The following is a 22672-nucleotide window of genomic DNA, read 5'->3' as shown; positions in this document are numbered from 1 at the left end:
AACCATTCAAGGTGAAGTGGCCCGTTAATACCTCTGCAGTCACAGGGCAAAAAAGGGGGGCCAGTGGCTTACAGATGATTGTAAGAAGCCATAAATCCAGTCTCTTTATTAAGACCATTATTTTTAGTGTCTAGCAAAGTTATGAATTTAAGCTCTTGGGCTCATCTTATGAAGGTGTTGTGCAGGCTCACTTTGAGGATGAGGACTGAGAGGTCCGAAATGGAGTGATCATTCTGTGAAAAGTGTTCGACCACAGGTGATACGGTGTTTTAGTCTTACCATTTTTCTGTGTGAGTTCATTTGAGAGCATCGTGATGGTCTGGTTTTGCCAATATAGTTGTTATTGGGGAATTCAGTGCGCTGAATAACATACACCATGCATGTGATAGGCATGTGTAGGACCCATGGATCTTCAAAAGTGTGTTGTGGGGGTATTGATCATAGTAGCAGTGGAAATAAATCAACAGCTTTTGCACCTGTTCTATTGGTAGGGTCTGATGTATGAGGAGCTTGGTGAGGTTGAGGAGTTGTTTGAAGCCAGAAGAGGAGAAAGATTTCAGGAAAGATTTCTTTCAGGATGTGGTGCCCATCTAATATGGATTGTAATTGTTCAATTATACCCTGTAGGTACTAGTGTGGGGTGGTAGGTGACAACTAGGGTTGTGCAGTTGAAGGTTTTTCCCCCTGTATTGATGCATATTCTCTTTGGGTCACCCATTCCATGATGTGATCTACTTCTCTGGTAGAATGTTCTTTTTTCGTGGAGGCGGTTTTGAGTGTGTTAAGGTGTGTACCCTGGATTTTCTCCTCGGAGCATATTCTGCGGTATCTGAGGGCCTAGTTTTAGATAACAGATTTCTTGTTGTTACTGGATCTATGGATATAAGTTTGGTAATCTTAGGGGTTTCTTGTATATAGTTGTCTGTAGCGTTCCATTGTTGAAGCTCATTGTGGTTTCCAGGAAGTTGATGCTGGTGCAGGAGTGTCCTAGAGAGAGTTTGGTGGATGGGTGATGTTTGTCGAAGTTGTAGTGGAAACCTATGGGAGAGTTCAAGTCATCTGTCGAGAGGGTGAAAATATTATCGCTGTATCTCAGGTATATCAATGATTTCAGAAATTCTTCCTCAAAGTGGCCCCTGAAAAGGTTGACGTATTAGGGAGCCATCCTGCTACCCATGGCTGTTCCCATAATTTGGAGAAAGTGTTTGTTGTTGAATGTAACATTGTTATGGGTGAGGATGAAATGGATAAGTTTAGCGATGTGTTTGAGGGGGATATCTGCATGTTGTCCATGTCTTGTAGATATTTGAGACAGGTAGCTATTCATCACTGTGAGGATGTTGTTGTATAGGGAGGTGACATCCATGGTGGCAAGGATGGTGTTCATAGGGAGGTTGTTAATGTTTCTGGAGGAGGTCGGTTGTGTCCTGGAGGAAGCTGGCCCTTTGTGTGATAAGTAGTTCAAGGATGGTTTCTATGAATTCTGATATTCCTTCAGTGATCGTTGTGGCCTGATATGGTGGGTCTGCCTGGGGTGGCTTCTTGGGGCATGAGCTTGTATTTTGATTTGTTTGGGCAAGGATTTTTGAGTGAACTGTAGTGTGGGGTCCTCTTTGATTTCTTTATAGTAGGTGGTGTCAGCTGTCGGTTCAACCTTGTATTTAGCTGTAATGCTGTGAGTACCTTTCCTAGACCTGGAGAAGATCTTGGTGTAGCTTGGAAGTTTGTCTCTTTTGCCAACAGGGGTTGGTCTAATAAAATATATTCCCTCACCTGCCTTGTGTCTCTAATATCCTGGGACCACCCTAGCTACAGCAACACTTAAAAAAAAAAAAAAAAAAAAAAAAAAAGGTAGTTTAAGGGTCATGGGCATTACTCCATATGCTAGAGAATTAGACAGTGGGTACCTGTCCCACTGCAGCGCGCGCACACACACACACACACACACACACTTGATTCAGAAGTTGGAGGCAACACCTCAGAGCTGATGAATTATAGGTTGATGGTCAGACTTACTATGGCTGAGAAATTGAGCCCTGGGCAGTTTCAGCTATAACAGTAAAATAAGAGGGGGAGATGGAGTTTAGATTAGCTTTGTCATTCTCCATTGGCTAAGTGGGGCAGGGTTCTTGCCCATACTCTGCAGTGTGATGTGTAGGAGAGGAAGTCTTTGGTCTGCAGTGGTGCATGAAGGACCACTATATAGAAGGTGACTCCAAAAGCCAATGGCACTGCAGCAAAACAAGATTAAACAAATATTTCCAGAACAGCTTTAGAAGGGGGAGCTGATTACATCTTTTCAGCCATCTCCAGCCACTTACACACAAACATCCTGAACGAGCAAGACTGAAAATGAGAGAGGGAGGAAAGCATTTGGTTCAAGTACAAGAAGAGTATTTGTTTTTAACTAAAGTTTATTTTTAAAAAACGTTTTTCAGTTTGCATGCTGTGTTAAACATATCACAGGCATTGTGATATAGAAGACTTGCTCTGTATGAGGGAGATTATGGCACCATAAATGGAAACACAATGGGAAAAGCCTTTACGCATAGCAGGGGAACTCTTTCTTCCCACAGTTGTTGAAGCTGCTGCACTAATCAGTGTTTGTACTGGTTTTTTGCCCTGTTCTTCTCTGAGCTTGCTATATATCACTAGCCTATCAACACTTTATCTGCGTACAATGAAAGATGAACAAAAGCATTGCAGTCATGTCCTGTTGTATGTCAGAATTTAATGAAACACAGAGAGAATAGGCAGACTGAAAGGACATTTGGGGATTACAGAATTACATGTTTTAACTTAGTCACTTACTTACAATGAAAGCTTTGACACCATAAGAAAGGCATAGTCTGTGCCACCGGAAGGATTAGGCCCAGTTTCTTAATTCCTATTACCTTTCCCACCCTCCTTTTCAAACCTTCTTTTATTAACACAAATGTCATTGATTACAGATACAACTTGCCTGAGGAAGGAGCGTCTGGCCATATAATTCTGTGTTTTCTTTGTCTGAACCATAGTATTTACTCAAATGCAAAGAAGGTGGGGTTTGTTTTTTCTAAATCAATCCCACAGCTCCTAGTACGTGCTTTATTGCCATGGTAGAAGGGGTGGCAAGGTTGTCCTGAAATGCTTTCTGCTACTAGCAGTGTGGTCACCCCGCCTTTCTGGGTGTATCGTAGGTGAAGAGATGAAAGCAGTAACTCACTCAACTCCTCAAACTTTCTGGGTTTTTACAAGTGGCATTTGGTTCAATTCCTAGGTTTCCATGTTTTATTGGGAGGAAAGCAAGCACTGGGGGGGTGGGGTCAGCACATGCACAAAGACAGCAGTAGAACTGAAACTGAAGTATTATGTACAGAGTGGGGGAGTTACCTGAAGTAACTTAATACAGTTTCTGTTAAACCAAGAATGGGTTCTCTGACTATCTTTCATCTGGTAAGATTCTTTTGTATTAACTGGAAGTGGCTGAACACTAAAAATCAAGTTGGTGAGGCAGAAGGATAGGAAATAAATCTATATTTATGGGACCAAATATTTAAAGAGGCCTCAATCCTGCCGCCCTTTGCAGGCACGATGAATTTTGTGAGCAAGTGACGGCATCTAGTTGAACAACCCGATTTTTGGATGCCATTGCATAGATAGATGTCTCAGTGCTTTCGATTGTGCCCAGAACCTGCAATTGACTGAGGGTGTAAAAACAATTTGTTTTTGAAAAGTTTGCCCATAAAGAAAAAAAATCAAATGAAAATATCTAAATAGAGAATTGTGGGGAAAGCTACTGCCACCCACACTTTAACTGCTCAGTAGAGAGAGGCCTTCACTGTCTAGGGCTGTCTGTCAATCGCACACCTGTCAGCAGCATTTAATTTGCTTAGGAAGACCAATCAAAAAGGATTCAGACACGTAAAGGAATAAGTGAGTGTGCTGATTAGCACATTACTGTTAACATTAGTTAGCTGAAAGGGCTGGTTTTCTGTTGAGATTCTCTCTTCAGTGTATAAGCATTCTCTTCTAACAACTTTAGATATCGAAGGTCTTATACTACATAGTTCTCTAGCTCTCTTTAAAATTGGAAATTAAAGAAGGATTGCACGTTCGATTAGCAAAAACTCTATTAGCACAGTACTTCATTAATAACCACATTGTGACTTGCTGGGTTATCAGTTATCCGTTCTTATTGCAAGATTCTGGAAAAATTGTGCAGTGATCCAAGTTGAAAATTAATGAAGTGTGACAACTAAGCAGCACAATCCAAATCTCAAACTCTGAGTGCAAAATGCCTTGGTGCATTCATTGAGGGCCCAGTTCTGCCAACCGTACTCACAAGGCACTCTCATTGATCGAGGTTCTATTTAGCTTGAGTAAAGTGGGCAGAATCAGGCTCTAAAGAAGAAAAAAATACTGCATCTGTCAAGGGAGCTGCCCAGGCCCTGATATCACCACTTCTGCAGGCAGAGCTACCTTGGTTCTGTGTCCCTATAGCACGTGGCCTTAGAAGCACTGCTGGAGGGGAGAGGGGACAATTGGTTATGTCTGCCCAGCTACATTATTCTCATCCCAGGCCTTTAGAACAAGTGATGCCTTGGCCCACACTCCTCTAATGAGGAGGGGGCCTGGGATGGGAGACAAGAAGCTGGAGCTCTTGTGGGGAGGGCCATAGTGAGGGAGCTGGAGCATCTGCTGGGTTCAAAGACAGGGTGATGAGATGTATGTGCGTCTAAGGCTTAATATTGTAATGAATTTCGTCCACTAATCTAACTTTGGGAAAAGCAGCCTTAACATAGCAGAGCCCTGTTGTAGCCAGCGGACTTGCTAACACTGCTGCCCCTTAAGGTTTAAGGGTGTCATGAGGTACTATCACGCAGGAAGTTTTGGGAACTCTAAGCTAATGAGATCTTTTCCATGGTCCTGTATTTGTGCCATGACTGTTATATTTGGATGAATGGCATTATTGATAATGAAGCTATGGTCTTTTCTACTTCCCTGTCATTAGAAAGTATGGTTGTGCTTTAAGGCAAGGAAATGGAGCCCGACAGTATTAATTGAACTTTATTGACATTGTGAGGTCCCCAGGGATAGACCCCTAAAGACTATCTTGCTGCTGAGATGTATTTGGCCCTGAAGTGTCATCAGTGGGAGTGTTATGATTCAGAATAATAAGTACCAGCACTGTGTAGAGTCTGAGGTCTTTTGTCCAAAGTACACGATGACTGAAACTGCTAGGTAGTTTCCCTGCTTGTATTTCTTAATGACAAACTGTGGGGCACATAGTATTCTCCAACTGCAGAATCGCTGACAAAAGAATGATGAATATGTTCTGTTTGCATTTAATACGATTTTGTCTAGTAAGAATATTTTAGCACATTGCTGAGCTGATATGCTGTCAATGCAATTGTAGCACACACATGATCCGAATATTATTAACACCACCTCCTTCAGAGCTGATTCAGCATCACTGAAAATCTTACTGAGGAGTACATTTCCGCTGAAATGGGATTTGCATGCTAAAAGCCCTGAGTCTGAGTACCAAATACTAATGTCCATTTGAAAAACCCAAACCTTACAGCATGAAACTTAGTGGGTGCAACTACTTAGTTAAATTCTAAAATAGCTGAGATGGCTGCTCTTTTAAATTGAAAGTGGGTAGAAGGATATAGAAAAATCATTAAATCATTAACAATATTTTGTTACGGTAATGGGGCAAATTGTGGGGTCTTTTCTAAACCATATGTTTTCTGCCCTAAACAATTGTAAAAACTATTTTTAAATCCAAAACGTTAGTCTGCGGCACTCAGCAGTGTTCACTAATTATCCCTGAATCCAATTTATGAGGAGCTAGGAAGAGAGAATTATGCTGAAAGGAAATAAATAATTTCAGATGGAAGAAATCTGGGATGATCTAATCAACAGACCAGCATTCCAGGGCTCCAGAGATATCCAGCTTCCTCCTCATTAATTAAAAATTAATCCATTGGTTGATTAGTTGCAAAAGTTCTTTGTATTTCTCCTTCTGCAAGGAGACTGAAGTCTGCAAAGATTCTCTAGCTCCAGTTGTCCATTATATTTACAATGGACTTATCTGTGGTTAGTTACTGTAGTATTTATAGTTTTGATTAACTTTGCATCTCACATGCATTTAGTGTAGTTGAACACATGGTTGGTAAATATCTTAAGTCTTTTTGGTCCAAGTTATGTTCTGTTTGGAACTTTAATTGGACAATAATACTAACTAAAAGTGTACTCAAGTTTAAAAAAAGCTCTGTTTTCTAGAGTCTCTAAGCATGTTTTTGTTCTGAGATTTAGATTTGTTGTCTCCTGGAGCTTTTTTAATTGGATCCAGCTATTAGCAATATTTACTCATTTCCCCTGAAGCGAGTCTCCATTCTGCGGACCAAAGGCTTAGTACAAACTTTTTAGATTTTTTTTGTTTTTATTAAAATGCATGGTCTAAATTACTTGCTTTCTAAATCTTATTTGCAAGCCTCAGAGGTAAAATATTTTCTGTATGTATGTTTCCTTGTTTGCATGTGTATAATGGAGCTCTCAGTGACCTCAATCATTACAATATATTGTATAAGCTGTGTGTGTACTTTAACTATGCCTGTCTGGCCATTGTTTGATTTTTGTAATCATTTGGAAGGTAGGTGGGTTTCAAATACTAAAAGTTATTGCTTCACTTCAAGGACTGTTTGAGATGGTCTAAAAATGTTGTCTTCAAAATAAAGACGTCATTGGCAAGCTGCTGGTCATTCAGCATTCTTGAAAATCAGGGCACTTACAAATTTTCTTACTATATTTATATTAGTAATAACTTTGATTTAAGAATTTATTTTTATATTATAAGTTTTTGTTTTTTTTACTTTTTTTGTGGGTTTGAAAATAAACTAATCAGTGTCACTGGTTTCTAGTCAGTATTACTTTCAAGTTCATTTGCACTAGCAAAATGCTACAGTGTTTGGATTGTGAACAGCACTGCAGGGCATTATCCATTTGTCTAAAAATTATTTTTAAATAAAATGAACATTTCTATTGGTCTTAGTTTTTTTAAGCTCTCTCTGACTTTTTCTTTTTTTATACAAAGCTTTAAATTTGGGGCTTTTTGCAACCTGACAGCAGCATCCATTTAAGGTCTTCAGGCTAGCAAAACAAAACAAAATAACCCTCCACTCCGATAACTTTGTTTGATTAATAATTTGAAATGGTATGTTTTCAGATGACATATCTGTAACAGTCCCTGAACCCAAATTGTGCTGACAAAATTATGGGATGCTTTGCAAAGTCCATATTATAAATACAGGAAATTTTCAGCTTTTGAATGGAAAATTGGTAGACCCTTCAGCATAATCCATAATGCCAATTGGAAGGGAAGAACATTTTTAGTAGCTCAAGATGATCCATCAAGAATCTGATCTCCTACAAGACCTGCAGCCAGTCCTACGGCCCCCAAACCACTTTTTCTCCCTCCTCCTCAGGATCAGGCAGCAGTTGAGACAGTTAGTCAAAAGGAAAACCATAAACTTCAATTTTGAGGCTGAAAAAATAAATTACATTCCAGAGTTTGGCATGTAGGTCCTGCAGCTGCCAAACCCAGACCCAGTGTTTGTGCGTGGTTACAGGTGTTATTTCAGAGCTGGAGTACATAAAAGGGCCGGACAAAGTAAAGCACAATCAGCTCTGCCAGCAGCCACTGGAAGAGTTGCTATAAATTGCTTTTCAGGTTCAGTTTGTGCTGAATATGGTATAACTAGCCAAAAAAACATATGGTGCATCTCTCTGAGCCATGCAGAAGAGCACAGAGAAATGTGTAGAGTGAGAAGGGAGAGTCTGACATGGCTCTTAATATGAGAAAGAGTAGTGAATTCTTATTTTCACCCATGAGTCTTTGCTTCCCCTTTCCCTCTTCCTTTGCACCAGGGAGGGATGGATACTGAAGAGCCTACACAGGATAGAGTACGGTTACTTCTGTCCCACCACAAACGACTGAGTTTTCAATATTTCTTTTTATATATGTTCATTAAAGTGCCCATAAACATGACCCATTAATTATGCAGCAAAGCGGTCGTGTCTGCTTTAAGTGTTGGATGGAAAGCAAGGAACTGAAGGATTTTTTTCTCTCCTTCATATGTGCGTAAAACTCTTAATGTGAGAGGGATTAGCACATGATCTATACTAGAAAAATTACCTGTTGCTGTATTAATCTGAACTGCTGCTGAATATGGTTTAGCTGCAATTGTGGTTTAGGACAAACTACATTTGGTGTCATGTTACAAAAAGACTTGATCAGTACATGCTCAAAGAAAGCCTTAACTCCTCTTGTGGCTAAACCATCTTCAGCTGCACCCACTGTTTACTGGCATCCACTGCATAGGACGGATTAGAAAGCAGGTGGGAATGATTGAAATATTGTATTTGAAAAAGTGCTAATAATGACTGGTTCTCATGACTGGTTTTCAGTTTGAAAGTGCCTTTTCGGCTTTGTGAAAACAGGAGGCGAACATGCAATCTGAGGATAACAGACATGTTGATTCTACCCCGACTGGTGATTCTCTGCACCTCAGTTTTGGAAAACGGCCATAATTTCTACTGATCCTGAGAATGAAAGAAACAAATGTGTGCCGTCCCAATTCTGACACCGCTCCTATCTTTTTTTCTAAATATATTAACTGAGGCTTAGTGCCAAGAGCAAAAACCCTTTGTAAGAAGCAATAGTCTAAGGAAACAGATGCAATTCAATTGTTCCAAGTTTTTTTCAGATGTGGCTGATGAGATATATGTATCTCTTGCTAGTATATACTTAACAGACAACACGGTTAAAACAGTATGTAAGACATGAAAAATACGTATCACAAAAAGCACCTCTTTTCTTTCATACAGCCAGAGTTTGTTCTGCATGTAAGATTCTAATATTTTTAGCTTGTCAGCAGTAACTTTTAAGAAACAGACTACATCCCCATCACACAATTAGTCTTTTTATTGTTTGTACTATATATTTATTACTACTTGTTTAATAAATGAGCCGAAACACCTACCCCCCCAGCCCTGAGTTTCCTAGATCCCTTATAGTCAGAAGCTGCATTCCAGCAGTTTTATGGAAGCGGCCACACAGTGAAGAAATCAAGGACACAAGGAGAATTTTTCCAAAGCCTGTGACCATTCACTTGTTAATTATTTTAATGAGACTGTCAATTCAGTTATATAAGCCTCTGAAATTCCTTCCTGTGATGTAAAGCTGATGATGGGTGACTGCTGAATCCTTAGAAGTTCAGAATTGTATCCCTTGTTGTAGTAATGGTAAAGGGTGAACAAAGAGTTGTGCAGATTGTAGGGGCTTTAAGGAATAGCCTGCATCAACTTGAAATTGACTAAAACATCCTCTTCTACCTCCAAATTGCTCCCAAGAAAGACCTGTTTCCAGCTTTCACTTTCTGATATTTTATCGGTAAATCTGTCTTTAAGAAGTGATTTGTGCTAGATTAGTAGATAATTATATAATTTAGATTCAACCTGCCAAAAATATTGAAACTACTTACTTTTTATTATTACTGCAAAAACGGATTCTTATATACTGCCTCTCCCTTGAAAGGCAGTAAAAGCAAGCTGTACTACAAATAGTTTTTTAATGCTTTCTTTTTGAGCGAATGCTGTGCCAATAATAGACTATAAAATGTTTGACTGCTCATTGAGTATAATTGAAAAAGCCATGATGCAGTGTAAGATGACACTTAAAGCCACAGAAGTGAATGGTTAAAAACAAATCAAAAAGGCATCAAAATGCAAGGAAATATAAAGCATGCCAAAGCTTTGTAAAGAAGCTGCATTTGAAAGCTGTACTGGCCATATTACCCATTTTAGTAGCAATATTATTTGCTAGCAGTTTGCATAAGCCAATAGTTAGTTTCACTGAAATGCATTTGGTACAGCAAATCAGCAACTTGAGCATAAGTAGATGTTCAACACATTCTGCAATCTGTATTGGCAAAACGTTTGTTTACTGACATATAAATTATTTGTTTCATGTTTTCTCATTTACCTTTGATCCTTTTCATCCCAGGATAGATGCAGCACTTGTCCCCCAGATACAATTTGCACAAAACTGTGTTTTAGCCTCATGCCCCTAGGTTAGACACTTGCCTAAAGGAAATAATGCAATTGTATCTTATGTCTGCTTCCAGAGCTTTGAAGCAATAATTTCCTCTTTTGTAAAACTAGAAAAATAAAGGAAAAAAGGATTTATTTATTCTAATGCTAAGTGTAACTTTTTAAAAGTAGTTTTGTAGAATAATAGTTATCATTTTGAAAATAACAAACTCTCACTGATTCAACGGGTTTAAATTGGGATTGGGATTGGTTTGAGAGTTACAGGTGCTTGTTTTTCCAGATATGTTGGGGTCCAAAAATCCTACTAGAGATGCACATTTTATTTTTAGTGTGTCAGATGAGTATTAATGATCTAATGCTTTATAGAGGCACATGACTCAACGCTCTAAACAGCATCTGCCCTTAAAATAGGAACTTCATTTGTGTCCATATTTAGGGGCACGTAGATTTTAAGGAAGATTAGCAAGGCCTACTGAAGTACTTGAAAATGTTTCACAAACTGCCATTCCTCTAAAACACTTCAAAAAATTGTAGTTGAGTGACATTGTATCAAGTGCGTATTTACACCGACACAGTATGCATGTTTAATATTTATTTTCCTTTTCCAAAGGTTCGACATCGGTGGTGTGAACTTGTTGTTAAACACAAATATACAACAAGATATTCTGAGGTTGAGAAATTCCTCAAGGAAGATCAGGTCAGTTTAATATATTAATATTTTCAAAATAATCACCCTGTGTTGTGTCAGAGTATAAACTGATTTTAACTTACTCTCTAGCTGTGAATTGTCTGATATCTGAATCTGATGCACAGAGTAACTGCTTTGCATCTGAGACCTACACTATCGGGCTTCTATAATATTCACCAGTAGTTTCCAAGGTCCTGTCTTTCTAGGCAAAAGATGCTGGTTTTACAATGGTGGTTAAGCAATTTAAACTCTGTTTCAGCCAAACTAGGTTAATGAATGTGGATGGAGCAAAACCTTGTTATAATCAAGTTAACAGTCCAGGTTATAGCTCAGGTAGAAATTTAGGCTGGAACATAGTTTTATAACTAGGTTAAGCCTCAACTACATTTAATCCATGCTTAACCATAGTTGTAAAACTCTTGCTCAGTTGTTGATGAGGTCAAAGAATCCTACCTCTTGTATATATTACATATATGCAGTAGGTCCTAAATCAGGGATGGGTAAACTTTTTGGCCCGAGGGCCACATCGGGGTTGGGCAACTGTATGGAGGGCAGGGTAGAGAAGGCTGTGCCTCCCCGAACAGCCTGGCTCACGCCCCCTATCCTCTCCCGCCCACTTCCCACTCCCGACTGGCCCCCTCAGCACCCCCAACCCATCCAACCCCCCCTGCTCCTTGTCCCCTGTCCTCTTCCCCCCTGGCTCCCTATCCATCCCCCTGTCCCCTGACTGCCCCGACCCCTATCCACCCTGCTGTCCCCCGACAGGCCCCCCAGGACTCCCACGCCTATCCAGCCCCCCCAACTCCCCCCGCTCCCTGCCCCCTTACCATGCTGCTCAGAGCAGTGGCGTGGCTACATGGGAGGAGGGACAGCAGGGGAGGGGCCAGGGGCTAGCCTCCCCGGCTGGGAGCTCAAGGGGTGGGCAGGACGGTCCTGCGGGCTGTAGTTTGCCCACCTCTGGCCTAAATCATTCTGTTCTGACAATATCACTCACATTTATTTTTACTTACAATTTTTAACTTAAATATGTACATGCATCCTCCCAACACACACACACACAGAGTGACATTATTGGTGCTGCTAGGTTCAGTATACTACATTATAACAATTCACACTTTATTTGCAACATATGAGATTTTTTTTAATGGTTGATCGGACAGCATGTTGTATTTTTCATGACAATAGATTGCAACTTTGTCTTGCTGCAGCAGTGCAGCTCTTATTAGTCTCCTGAACACTATCTTCTAGATCTAGATTACACTTCTAATATGCATGAGAAGCCAGAGAACTAGTCCAAAATCCCCAGCAAACCATTTGTTCTGATAAACATATATTTTAAAAAAAAAACCCTCTATGTTAACAGGGGTTTGTGTATTGTGCACATTTTAGTTATTATATAAAGCAGTGGTCCTCAAACTTTTGTACTGGTGACCCCTTTCACATAGCCTCTGAGTGCGACCCCCCTATTAAATTAAAAACGCTTTTTTTATATGTTTAACACCATTATAAATACTGGGGGCAACCCCCCATGTAATAACCTCGCGACCCCCGGTTTGAGAACCCCTGATATAAAGGGATGCAATTTCAGATACATGAAAGCTGTCATATCAGCCTCTGGTAGGCAAACAAAAAGCAACTGTATCCTTCAGCTCTCTGTTAAAAGCCAAGTTGAACAGCAATATATTTAGAATGGTGATTATGCCAAATAAGGATCAACATATTTCTGCTGTGTAAGGAAAGAATTTTTGAAATCATAACTGCAGAGTTTTTAAGCTGCTATCTTTGAGATGCTTTTTTTTTTAATTTACTCCAGCAGGGTGTACAGTTTGTGGCACAACGAAGTTCTGGAATGGTTACATGAGAAATCAAAGCACTTTCTTGGCCTTACTGATCACAAAAGAACGTTGTTATTTTAAAAGTCTGCAGAAAATATAAATGTGACTAATCCAGTTTGGGATAACAGAAACCCAGTGTTTACTGCATTTTAATGTTTGAGATTTGGGTGAAATTATTACAGCTGTGCAAAAATGGGATATTTCATTTTGTGGAGGATTTTGATATTTCAGAATTGGGTTTCATTCTTATTTGGAATAAACCCCAAATATTTAGAAATTCTCTGTGAAAAGGAATGGAACTCTGGTTCCAGGATACTCTGCCTGCTAAGGAGCTGAGCCCACAGAAGCTCTAGGGTCTTCAGTTCCAAGGCAAACAACATTGTCCACAAACACTTTTTAATTTTGCCAAATTGACCAGTTCTGATGGTAAAATCCTGAGGATAATTTCTAGAGCTGGTTGGAAAAAAAAATGTTTCAAGAAATATTAAATTAAAGTATATATTTTCTAGTGGTAACTTTATTCTTCTTTTTGGCACTAGATGGTATGTTACATTGCATGAAATTACATTAACTGGACATTTGTAAAAACTTCGATCAACATAAGGGGACTGAGTTTGCAAAGCCACACTTGTATTTGCAGCCTACGCTTTTGTCAGTAGACACATTGTGATCAGGTAAGGTTGCCAGATCAGGACCAGTGTCAATCTAGCTCAAGTGATTTGCATCTTCAGAAAAGGATATGGTAACCAAGGGTGAAATCTTGGTTCCATTGACTTCAGTAAGGCCAAGATTTCATCCCATAATTTTCCTTCCCGATGGAGACTCTCAAAATCAGCATTAGGGAGAGCTTTGCCTTTTCCTACCAGTCCAGGGTTGTAACTGCTATATGTGCATCCACTTGAAGGAACCAGCCTGAAACAGAAACCCATAATTTTCAACTGATTTCAGTTAACAAAATTAAGTCGGCATCTCAGAATGGATTGTGTCAATTGATATATACCAGTGACCATTCTCCATTCCTGCATTTGGAAATATCCCATCTGGGAAAGAAAATCAACTAAAGACCATTCAGATTTCTGTCATCTTAGAGGAAAGGCAAATTGCCCGCTCATGAGACATTTGGAAACAGCTCAGTTGGTGGCTGAGAGAGAACATAAACTTCAACCTGAAAAGCAGAGGAAGAAACAGCAGAAAAGCATTTTCCTGACATAATATGCTGACTCTAGCTGATTATCAATCTCCAGAGTAAAATGTTCTTTTGGTAACATACTTAATGCAACATCGACAATCCTCCTCTGATTGAATAGTCTCCAAGAGAGACGCACAGACAGAAAACTGTATTTTGGAGAAAAAAATATATACCCGTTAAAGGAAAAATTGCTTTGTACATGAAATGAGATTGGGTACTATATGCGTGGTGTTGGGAGCTGTGTGAAACAAGCTTGTCTTTAAAAACAAGCCAGCTAGCTATAATTGGTTATGGAATGAATGGGTGTTTTCTTCCTCTTGCAGGCTATGGGTGTTTATCTGTATGGAGAATTAATGGTGAATGAAGATGCAAAACAACAGGAACTTGCCTATAAATGCTTTGCTGCAACACAAAAACAAATGGATGTGTCCTCAGCCAAAGTGGTGGCAGAGATGTTATTCTGAAGAGGTGATTTTTCTTGATTAAAGTATTTAATCCTCATCCTGCTCTTTAGTGAGAGAATACGCACAGCTCAGTGAATAAACTCTGGCACAATGTAGAATTTGCTGATATTCAGCTCGAAGAATCATTCATTAAATTTCTTGCATGTTTTTTTCCCCCCCACACTGTTGCTGGAGCAGTGACATTGATGCACAAGGTATCTAGTTGAGGAGCATAGAGAAGAGATTTTTGTACTAAGACACATCTACATTTACAGTGCTTCTCAAACATGGCTGCTCTCACACCTAACAGTCGCAAATAGAAAATGTGATATGAACTTGATAGGGGATGGCAAGTAGTAGAGTTTAACGAAATCATACACTTACAAACTAGTTGTCCAGCGTAGTTCTGGCATGATTCAGATTAGCGTGGCTTACATGCTTTTGAGTATTTTGTGTGAGGTAGTTAAGATTAGTTGGTTGGTTGGTTGTTGGTTATGCTAGGAAGTACCTGTTTATAAAGATAACTATTTTATAGCTTTATTTCAATTTGCTTCTCGTTCTGCTTGAAAGTAGTGGCTAAGGGACAAAAGTAGAAGTCCTCTCACAAACACGGGTGGAAAAAAAGTAAAATTGCAAGTAAAGTATAAACACATAGAATACAGTCATTTTCTTACTGGTTGTAAACTGGCCTTTTACACCAAATACTATATAGATAGTGACATATTCCCTTCTTATTTGAATACCCTGAGGATACTCTATGCCGGATGTTTGTACATGCATGTTTAACCCATAGTCAATTAGGTTTGGTATGAAGATCCTTTCCAGTACAGCATACCTCAGATTTTTGTGTAATGATATAAGCCATCTGACAGACTGTTTTCCTTGGTTGTTCACATAACTTTACAGTTGATTTGTGGTAACAAGACAACTAGTTAGCAAAAACATTGCTCGGTATTTAGTACTGAACAGGACCCCTTGATTTGTCTTCCAGTCAAGCCTGTACAGGTAGGCAATGCTTGAAATTAGGCTCTATTTGAGTTTGTGGCATTTATTTATATGGACTAGGAGAGTGGTTCTCAACTGGCAATCTGTGTGTCCTTTCAGGGGGACTGCAGAGCCCCGTTGCTGAAACCCAGTACCCTGAGCCCCAGCACTGAAGCTGGCGGCCCCTCCACCCCCACCAGGAGTGAAGCTGGAGGCTGCACTGGGAGCCCCTGCATGCCGAGCTATCACCCTCCCTGCACCCTGAGTGGCTTTGACTTTGAACTGAGTCCTCCCTTTGAGTTACTTTTTTGCTTGCATTCCCCCACAGCCCAGACAGGCAGTGTGGCCTCCTGAGTGAGTCAGGGGGTGGAGGTGGTGCTCCCTCCCTGGACCCTGCTATGTGGAACTGGCTGGAGCCCAGCCAGCCCTTGCCTACCTAAAAAGAAGTAAAACTGTGCCTCTCGGGAGACCCCTCATCACCCCTGCTGGGCCCTACAGTGTTTTCACTGTATCTGGCCTAGTCCAGGGGTTTGCAACCTTTTTCTTGCTGAGGTCCCCTTCAACAAGTTATTCATGAATAGCACTGTTCTTCTGGTACATAGAGCCAATGCCTGCCAAGAAACCTGTGGTGGGTTTGGAATAGGCTTAGATTGCCAGCATACCAGTTATAGGGGGGGTCTTGCTTTATAAAACAGGTAGGAGACCAACTACAAAATGTTTGCATGCACAGTCATGTTCAGATCATCTATGCTGAGAACTGCCTACCAAACCCCAAACAAAAAAACACTATAAATGTCTTAGCCTATTTGTAATGGTTTCAAATGTTTTTAACTGCACCAAAGGCCAGAAATATGCAGTTAGATTGGTTTGGTCTGCTGCAATATATGGTGGTCTCTACCCAGAGTCTCTTAAGTAGCTAGGAAAGTTTTATTAAGGTAAAAAGGTTAAAATTATTATAACTCCCTTGGTGATTGCCTTTGTGTAACTTCCCTATGCTAGTTAGTGCATGTGTCCTATAAGCAGTCTAGGATTAGCATTAGACATTTCTGAAATGTCAAACAGGTCATCTAAATAAAATTATTTAATCAGCTACCTGAAGGAGATGAGATCTTAAAGATACTGTCACAGAATGTAAATCTAATATCTTAAGCACTATCGTTTTAAACCTGATCGGGTGATGGGAGAGAGAGACTACACAAGTGTCCCGCAATGTTGTGGCTGTTTGGGTTCCTGGCATGCTGATTTGTGATTTAAGATTAAAATCACATTGCCAGGGATTACCACATAACCATGACCGTGCCGCATGTGTGAGATAGGATTTTCATAATAGGCATTGGAATCCTCTACAAAAAAATTTCAAACAAAAGGAGAAAATTCACCATTGAAGACCCTCATCTGATCTTTCGTTATGCTGAGACGAAGACCTCTCTAATGAGGTGCAGAGCTTAGCTGATTGGTGAACAGTGATTGATTTCCTCTTTGTTCACAGTGGCTAAGTTCTGCACCTGCAGAGAAGGTGAGATGGGAAACTACTTAAAAGTCAACCTACCCTGTTTGCTGGCTGAGGTACATGGTTGGTTGGGGTATAGTTTTATAGTACGTGTGAAATATAGTTTGCAGAGCATAAGAGATGGTAGAGACTTGGAAAAGAACAGAATTTTCCTGTCGCAAATGTAAGAAATGCACTGTAAACTATCAGGTTTGGCTACAAGCAAAGAGCCAGTCAATAAGTCTGAAAGATTTATACAGATTGTAATGTAATCTCAATCCTTTTCTAAAAGTTGGAGACAAATATGTTGTTTGTTCTAAACCAACTTAAGTCTGTAAAGCTATGCTTTATAAAGTTTTAGCTAGTGATTTCTCTATGCTTATTGCTTAGCCATGTGTATTGTTTTCAGGAAATGATTGTTTACGGCTGCTGCTGTTCCAGATTGTTGATGGACCCGTCCTCCGGTGCCTACTGAGCTGATATCAGTTCTGATTTTACATACTGGCTCAGTTCAGCAGGAACAGGAGTCGAGCCCTAAAGCAAAATGATGTGCCTATGAAAAGTGTAACTTTTTCTGTCTGAAACCAAATCTAGTACAGATTGTGATACTGTGCTTTTGAACACATGAGGTGTTCTAAGGAAGAAAAACTTCCTCACTATTGTGTAGAGAACTCCTGGGTTTTTTTTTTCTTTTAGTAGAACACAGGTATGTAATTAGTTACACAGTCTGCTTGTATCACTGTTTTCACTTCAGCTCTTCCCAACAAATTATCTTGTCTCCTCGGTCTGATATTCTAATGGCCATAGCACCAAAGTAGGGTGAAACTGTAGGCATCTACAGTCTCTCTTGTCTATGCACCAATGTGACTCTGCCTTATGGTAATAATAGGAGTAACTTTGCTCCTGCATTGTGGGAAGACTAGTTAACACGACACTTCGAGACCTGTGACAGAACACATGACAATTAAGTAATTCCCATTCATAACTGTCTTACTATAAATACCAGATGGTGTAATTCAGCTCCATTGAGCTATGTAGATTTACACCAGCTAAGCATCTGGCCTCTAATTCGGTGACAAACAGTAAGTTTTTAAATATAAAGAGGGAACCCCCCTCCTTTGAAAAAAATGGGACAGTTAAGAATACACAGAGAGCCTTTACAAGCATTCCTTTACGGTGACGCTGTTATAAATTTTACTACTGCTTCTGTTGCAGGAGAGATCACAGAAAAATCTTAATATATCTACAACTAAATCCTGGTAGTAACAGGATTTCATTGAACCTGGTAGACATCAAAGGAAGAATTGTGTGCCTGCTAAAACAATCAGCTGACAAACATTCACCTCTCAGCATTTATCTTTTCAAGAGGCTTTTTGCTACCAAGTGTGTAAGTAGAAAGCACCAACTGCTCCTCAAAAAAAAAAAGACATTATTGTGGTTCTGGCTAGTTAAGTAGCACAAGACACTTGATGACCATTATTTATTGTATGGTGTTATGACAATTCTGTATTCCAAATACCAAAACAGCTTAAGTCCACGTACAAAAAGGGGTTGAGAAGAGAACTGTTGATTTGAAGAAACACTTTGTACACACTTTAGCAAAGGGGCATTGCTGAAATTAGACTCGGTTTCACACTAAACACAGCAACCAATAGCAAACAGCATGAAAGTTTCTGCCATACCACTCCCCTTTAAGGGAAATTAAGTGGATTTCTTGGAGAGACTTCTACCATTCCAAGGGAGGTTTAGGTCAAGGGTGAGTGTTGTTTTTAATGTATTATTTGGTATAGAGATCCTAATCTGACAGACTAGAAGAAATTCAGTTATTTTAGTCATGGAGTAGACTGGACTGAAAACAATTGCCACTAAAAGCAGGATTGGTTTTCTTTCTGACTAAATATACTTAGTGTAAAAAGGGCATACTTTCCATTACTGAAAACTTTCTTTTTTCTCCCCATGGAATGCTTCATTTGTACCGTAGAGGTGTCAAATGTAACTCCTCTCAATGCAAAGACTACTGGAGTGATTCCTGGACACTTCCAAAATTGATCTTTTCATGGAACTGGACCCTTAAAAATGGGAGAGGGGGGCAAATATTTACCTTGTAAAATGTTTTCCCACAATTTTTATAATAAATTATGTGTGGTTTAACTATTTCCATTGCTTAGTGGTTAGGCACATTAATACATTTATAATGATAAAATAATCTGACTTTTACTCTAAAGGAGAAATGGAAACTGAGTTAGTTAATGAGTATTGATGGAAATAAATGCAACACAGTGGGGGAATTAAAAAAAAAAACAACCCTCTTGCACAAAGCCTATAAACAGTGCTCTGCTGGTAACTGATTCAGTAGTGTGCTCAAACACAATGGAGCATAGCTACTCTTTTCCCTACATTCGCTGTACCACACCAAAATTCAGAAACAGATTTTTAATTACCTGGGTTATATTCAGTTAGCAATTCAGACTGCGATAAGAATTAGGAAGCTGTCTAATAGCATGCTGAGTTACTGCCATGGCTTCTAATATAGTTTTCCCCACAGAGGTAGTGACTAAGGGATCATATTCATAAAAGAGCTATGCCCCAGTTCACAGGTTTTTTGCAGAGGCCAGTAAGGGAGAACAAGTACAAATACTCGTTCTTGGTGCTTTCATTGTGTATGGGGAAAGAACTCAGAGTTGAATAAGGCACTCAAAGGCTAACCAAAAATTAAACATGAATCAATCACCAGTCCTGGACAGTTTGTATCCAATCATAATAAAAGTAAATTACAAACTAAAAGTGTTTTTGACCCTTGTTTGGTTCTTGATATATAAAAGTTGTCTCAAGTTTTCCCTCTCTCAAAACAACCTGTTTTTTCCTGCTTGCTTTTGATACTGGAAATATCAGCTTTACTTCTCTCTCTCTGCTGGAGGGTTTTACCCAGGTATTAAGAGCACCTGACGGTGATGTCATATGTACTGCAGCTTTCCCTGCCACCAGCTGAGGAAAAGAGGGACAATATAAGAATTCATTGGAGGTGAAAGAACTGCAGCACATTTTATAGTTTCCTCTGACATTACACTTCATGTCCTCCAAACATCTCACCCAGAACCAAGCAAAAAAGAAGAAAGTGACAACCTGTTGTTTCAAAAGCAATCCAAAACAGATATTGTTTTGGGGAAACAAGTTAGATTAAACAGCAGGACAGGGACAAAACATTTTTTCCTTTACAGTTCACCTTAGAGTGGAACTGGCAATCCAGTTAATGGTCAAACTGTCACTGAAGTGAGATTCAAGCGGAGGATTTGCAACAAGGGGGAAGGGCACATTTTAGCCCATCTAGTAGGAAATGGATATTCACAACAATGCTGGAGTGACTGAGACCAAGCTACAATATCATTAAAAGTCAGCGTAACAAAAAAATGCCCACAACCATAGCCTTTCAAATAAAACACATCCACAACCTCCCTTTCCCCCCTAACAACTCGATAGATCTGATTGTAGACCTAACCAAATTGAGTAACAGAGTATGTACAGGACTCCAACACAGTTCAACAACATTATCGTAATGTGGTTCAGTCTAATCTAGAATGGCAAACTCACACCAAGTGTTAACACGGGACTACAACGTTACATGATGGTCATCATCCCGGACTGCAGTCGACTAGCTTGTGCAGACAGGTCTACCGCCACCTATGCCAGACCTTGACCAATAATGGAAACATATGATGATTTCTGTTGAAGTACCAAATAAGCACTTACTTCTTAGCCTGGGCAATGTAGGTAGGGAACAGTGCTACATAAGGTGGACAGCAAACTGGGTACAGAGGAAGCAAAGATTACGGCATTGCAGCTTGATTCAAGTACAGGAGCTATAGCTTTTCCCCTGGTCTGTTAATTTTCTTGAGTGTGACATCTACAGTGTGATAGCATTTACTGCTGACTTCAAATTGGACATACAATTAATACTTGAATGGAACAGCTGCTTAACATGTTTTTAAACAGAGGATTGATATGACTAGTGATTTTAATGTGAGAAAATGTAAAATGCATGTTGGCTCTAAATAGCATACACTGACCCTTCTGTTGCTAGATGAAAAATAGAATGCAGTGAATGAAAAAATTAGATTCAGGTTAGCAATGGCATGTGTATACTACAGTTATACAATTTTCCCCAGAATTTACCCTTCTTGTAGATGTGTGCTCCAGAGAGTCAGCTTTCATTAAAAAAAAAAAAGCATTAAGCCCTTTTAGTTGCAGATATAACCTCAAAAATATAAACCAGGTGTAACCAGTGATCATCTGAATTGGCAAAGAGCCTGAAAGAATGAGAGAGGAGTAAATAACCCTAGTCAACACCTGGGGCCCCATGGCCTTTGCAGTTGTGTAGCTGTGCAATTTGGCATGTTTCAGTGCTACCACAAAAATAATAATTTTGGTTCCATACTTTATTTTGCTGCAGTGAGATTCCTGACATTTTATTTTCTATCTCACTGCCCTTGGGGGATGTGCCTGCAGCTCCCTCTTGCTCTACATCTTTCCCCTCAAGAGAGAATTAACTGCATGACAGTACATGTTCCTTTCATGGTTCTATATAATCAAGAAGAAGAGTGGGGGAGAGAGTCAGAGCTAGAGTCCAGTTCACAGATAGGGTGCAGGAGGCAAAGATGGGGGTTAGCAGTTAAGTCCCAGGAAACTGAGAAAATGAATGAATGAATGAAGTTGACTACAAGCTCCCACCTTCTCTGAGCTGGCCTTCCAGCACAACACAACAATTGCACAACAGTGCAATTGCTGAAGCAAGAACACAGTGAAATATTCAAGTATCAAAAATCATTCATGAATTGAACATCACTAAGTGTTTTCAGCTATGAGCCAAAGTTAAACATACACATGTGCATTAGGATGTGGCATGATTCAAATGGCAATGAAGAGTACGCCATGGAGATACAATAAATAGTCCCAATGTGCAGCCCAGGCAGTACACAAGGCCCTGGGTATGAAGACGGATACCCACTGCTCAGTTGCAGCAAAAAGACTGATGAGATTTTAGGCACCATCAAAAAGATTACAAAGAAAAGACAAGTTTCAGAGTAACAGCAGTGTTAGTCTGTATTCACAAAAAGAAAAGGAGTACTTGTGGCACCTTAGAGATTAACCAATTTATTTGAGCATAAGCTTTCGTGAGCTACAGCTCACTTCATCTTATGCTCAAATAAATTGGTTAGTCTCTAAGGTGCCACAAGTACTCCTTTTCTTTTTAAAGAAAAGACAAGACATTCTACCTTTGTACTAGATCATGGTGAGACACCTTCTGGAGTACCTCATCCAGTTTTAGACCCTGCACCTCAGTCAGGATGTGCAAATCATCAAAAGCCAATGGTACCTGAACACAAGTATAGAAGGTCTTAATTATAATGAAAAGTTGAAGAGTTATGGTAGGATCCACAAAGGGATTTAGGTGTTGAAACACTGAGCGGCATGGCACCTAACTTTTAGGTGCCTAGAACACTACTGTGATCTACAAAGCCTGTTAGGCACCTAGGCTCCTATACAATGAATGAGGAGAGACAGGTGCCTAATAATGTACTCCATAAAAGCTAGCATGCTAGACAGAGCCCCGCTCTGCTTTCAGAGATAGGCGCCTCAGTCTGGGCTGCAGGGAGAACCTTATCTCTGCTTAGAGATCCAGATGGGACCCTCTGTCTCCCAGCTGGCGTAAGGCAGGTTAGGTGCCTAAGCCACTTCTGGAGGGAATGAGTTAGGTGCTTGCTTTACTCCACATAAAATGGCCAGAGGAGAACAGGGTGGTAATGCAACTTTTAGCCCAGTGGTTAGAGCACTTACTTGGAATGTGGGAGGCCTAGCTTCAGTTCCCGCTCTAGCCACAGAGCGCTAGGATATATTCTGATATGGGGCTCTCTCATTTTCTCCTGCTGAAACTGTTTCCCTGTGGCTAAA

The 22672-nt window shown here is 39.9% G+C and overlaps 1 protein-coding gene across 1 annotated transcript in view; it reads left to right on the top strand.

The window, feature by feature from the left end:
- Positions 1 to 20630, top strand: part of AOPEP (aminopeptidase O (putative)) — a 391354-nt gene extending 370724 nt beyond the window's left edge. Inside the window, exons 22-24 of the mRNA XM_084629083.1 lie at positions 10709 to 10795; positions 14134 to 14278; positions 17942 to 20630. Coding sequence (XP_084485209.1) covers positions 10709 to 10795; positions 14134 to 14274 — 228 coding nt within the window. The 3' untranslated portion in view covers positions 14275 to 14278; positions 17942 to 20630. The remainder of the gene's footprint in view (positions 1 to 10708; positions 10796 to 14133; positions 14279 to 17941) is intronic.
- The last annotated feature ends 2042 nt before the right edge of the window (positions 20631 to 22672 follow it).

The sequence above is a fragment of the Lepidochelys olivacea genome (assembly GCF_965140295.1).
Source record: "Lepidochelys olivacea isolate rLepOli2 genome assembly, chromosome: 5".
Classification (NCBI taxonomy): domain Eukaryota; kingdom Metazoa; phylum Chordata; order Testudines; family Cheloniidae; genus Lepidochelys; species Lepidochelys olivacea.
Note: the sequence above shows the minus strand (reverse complement) of the source record. Positions and strands in the feature narration are given on the sequence as shown.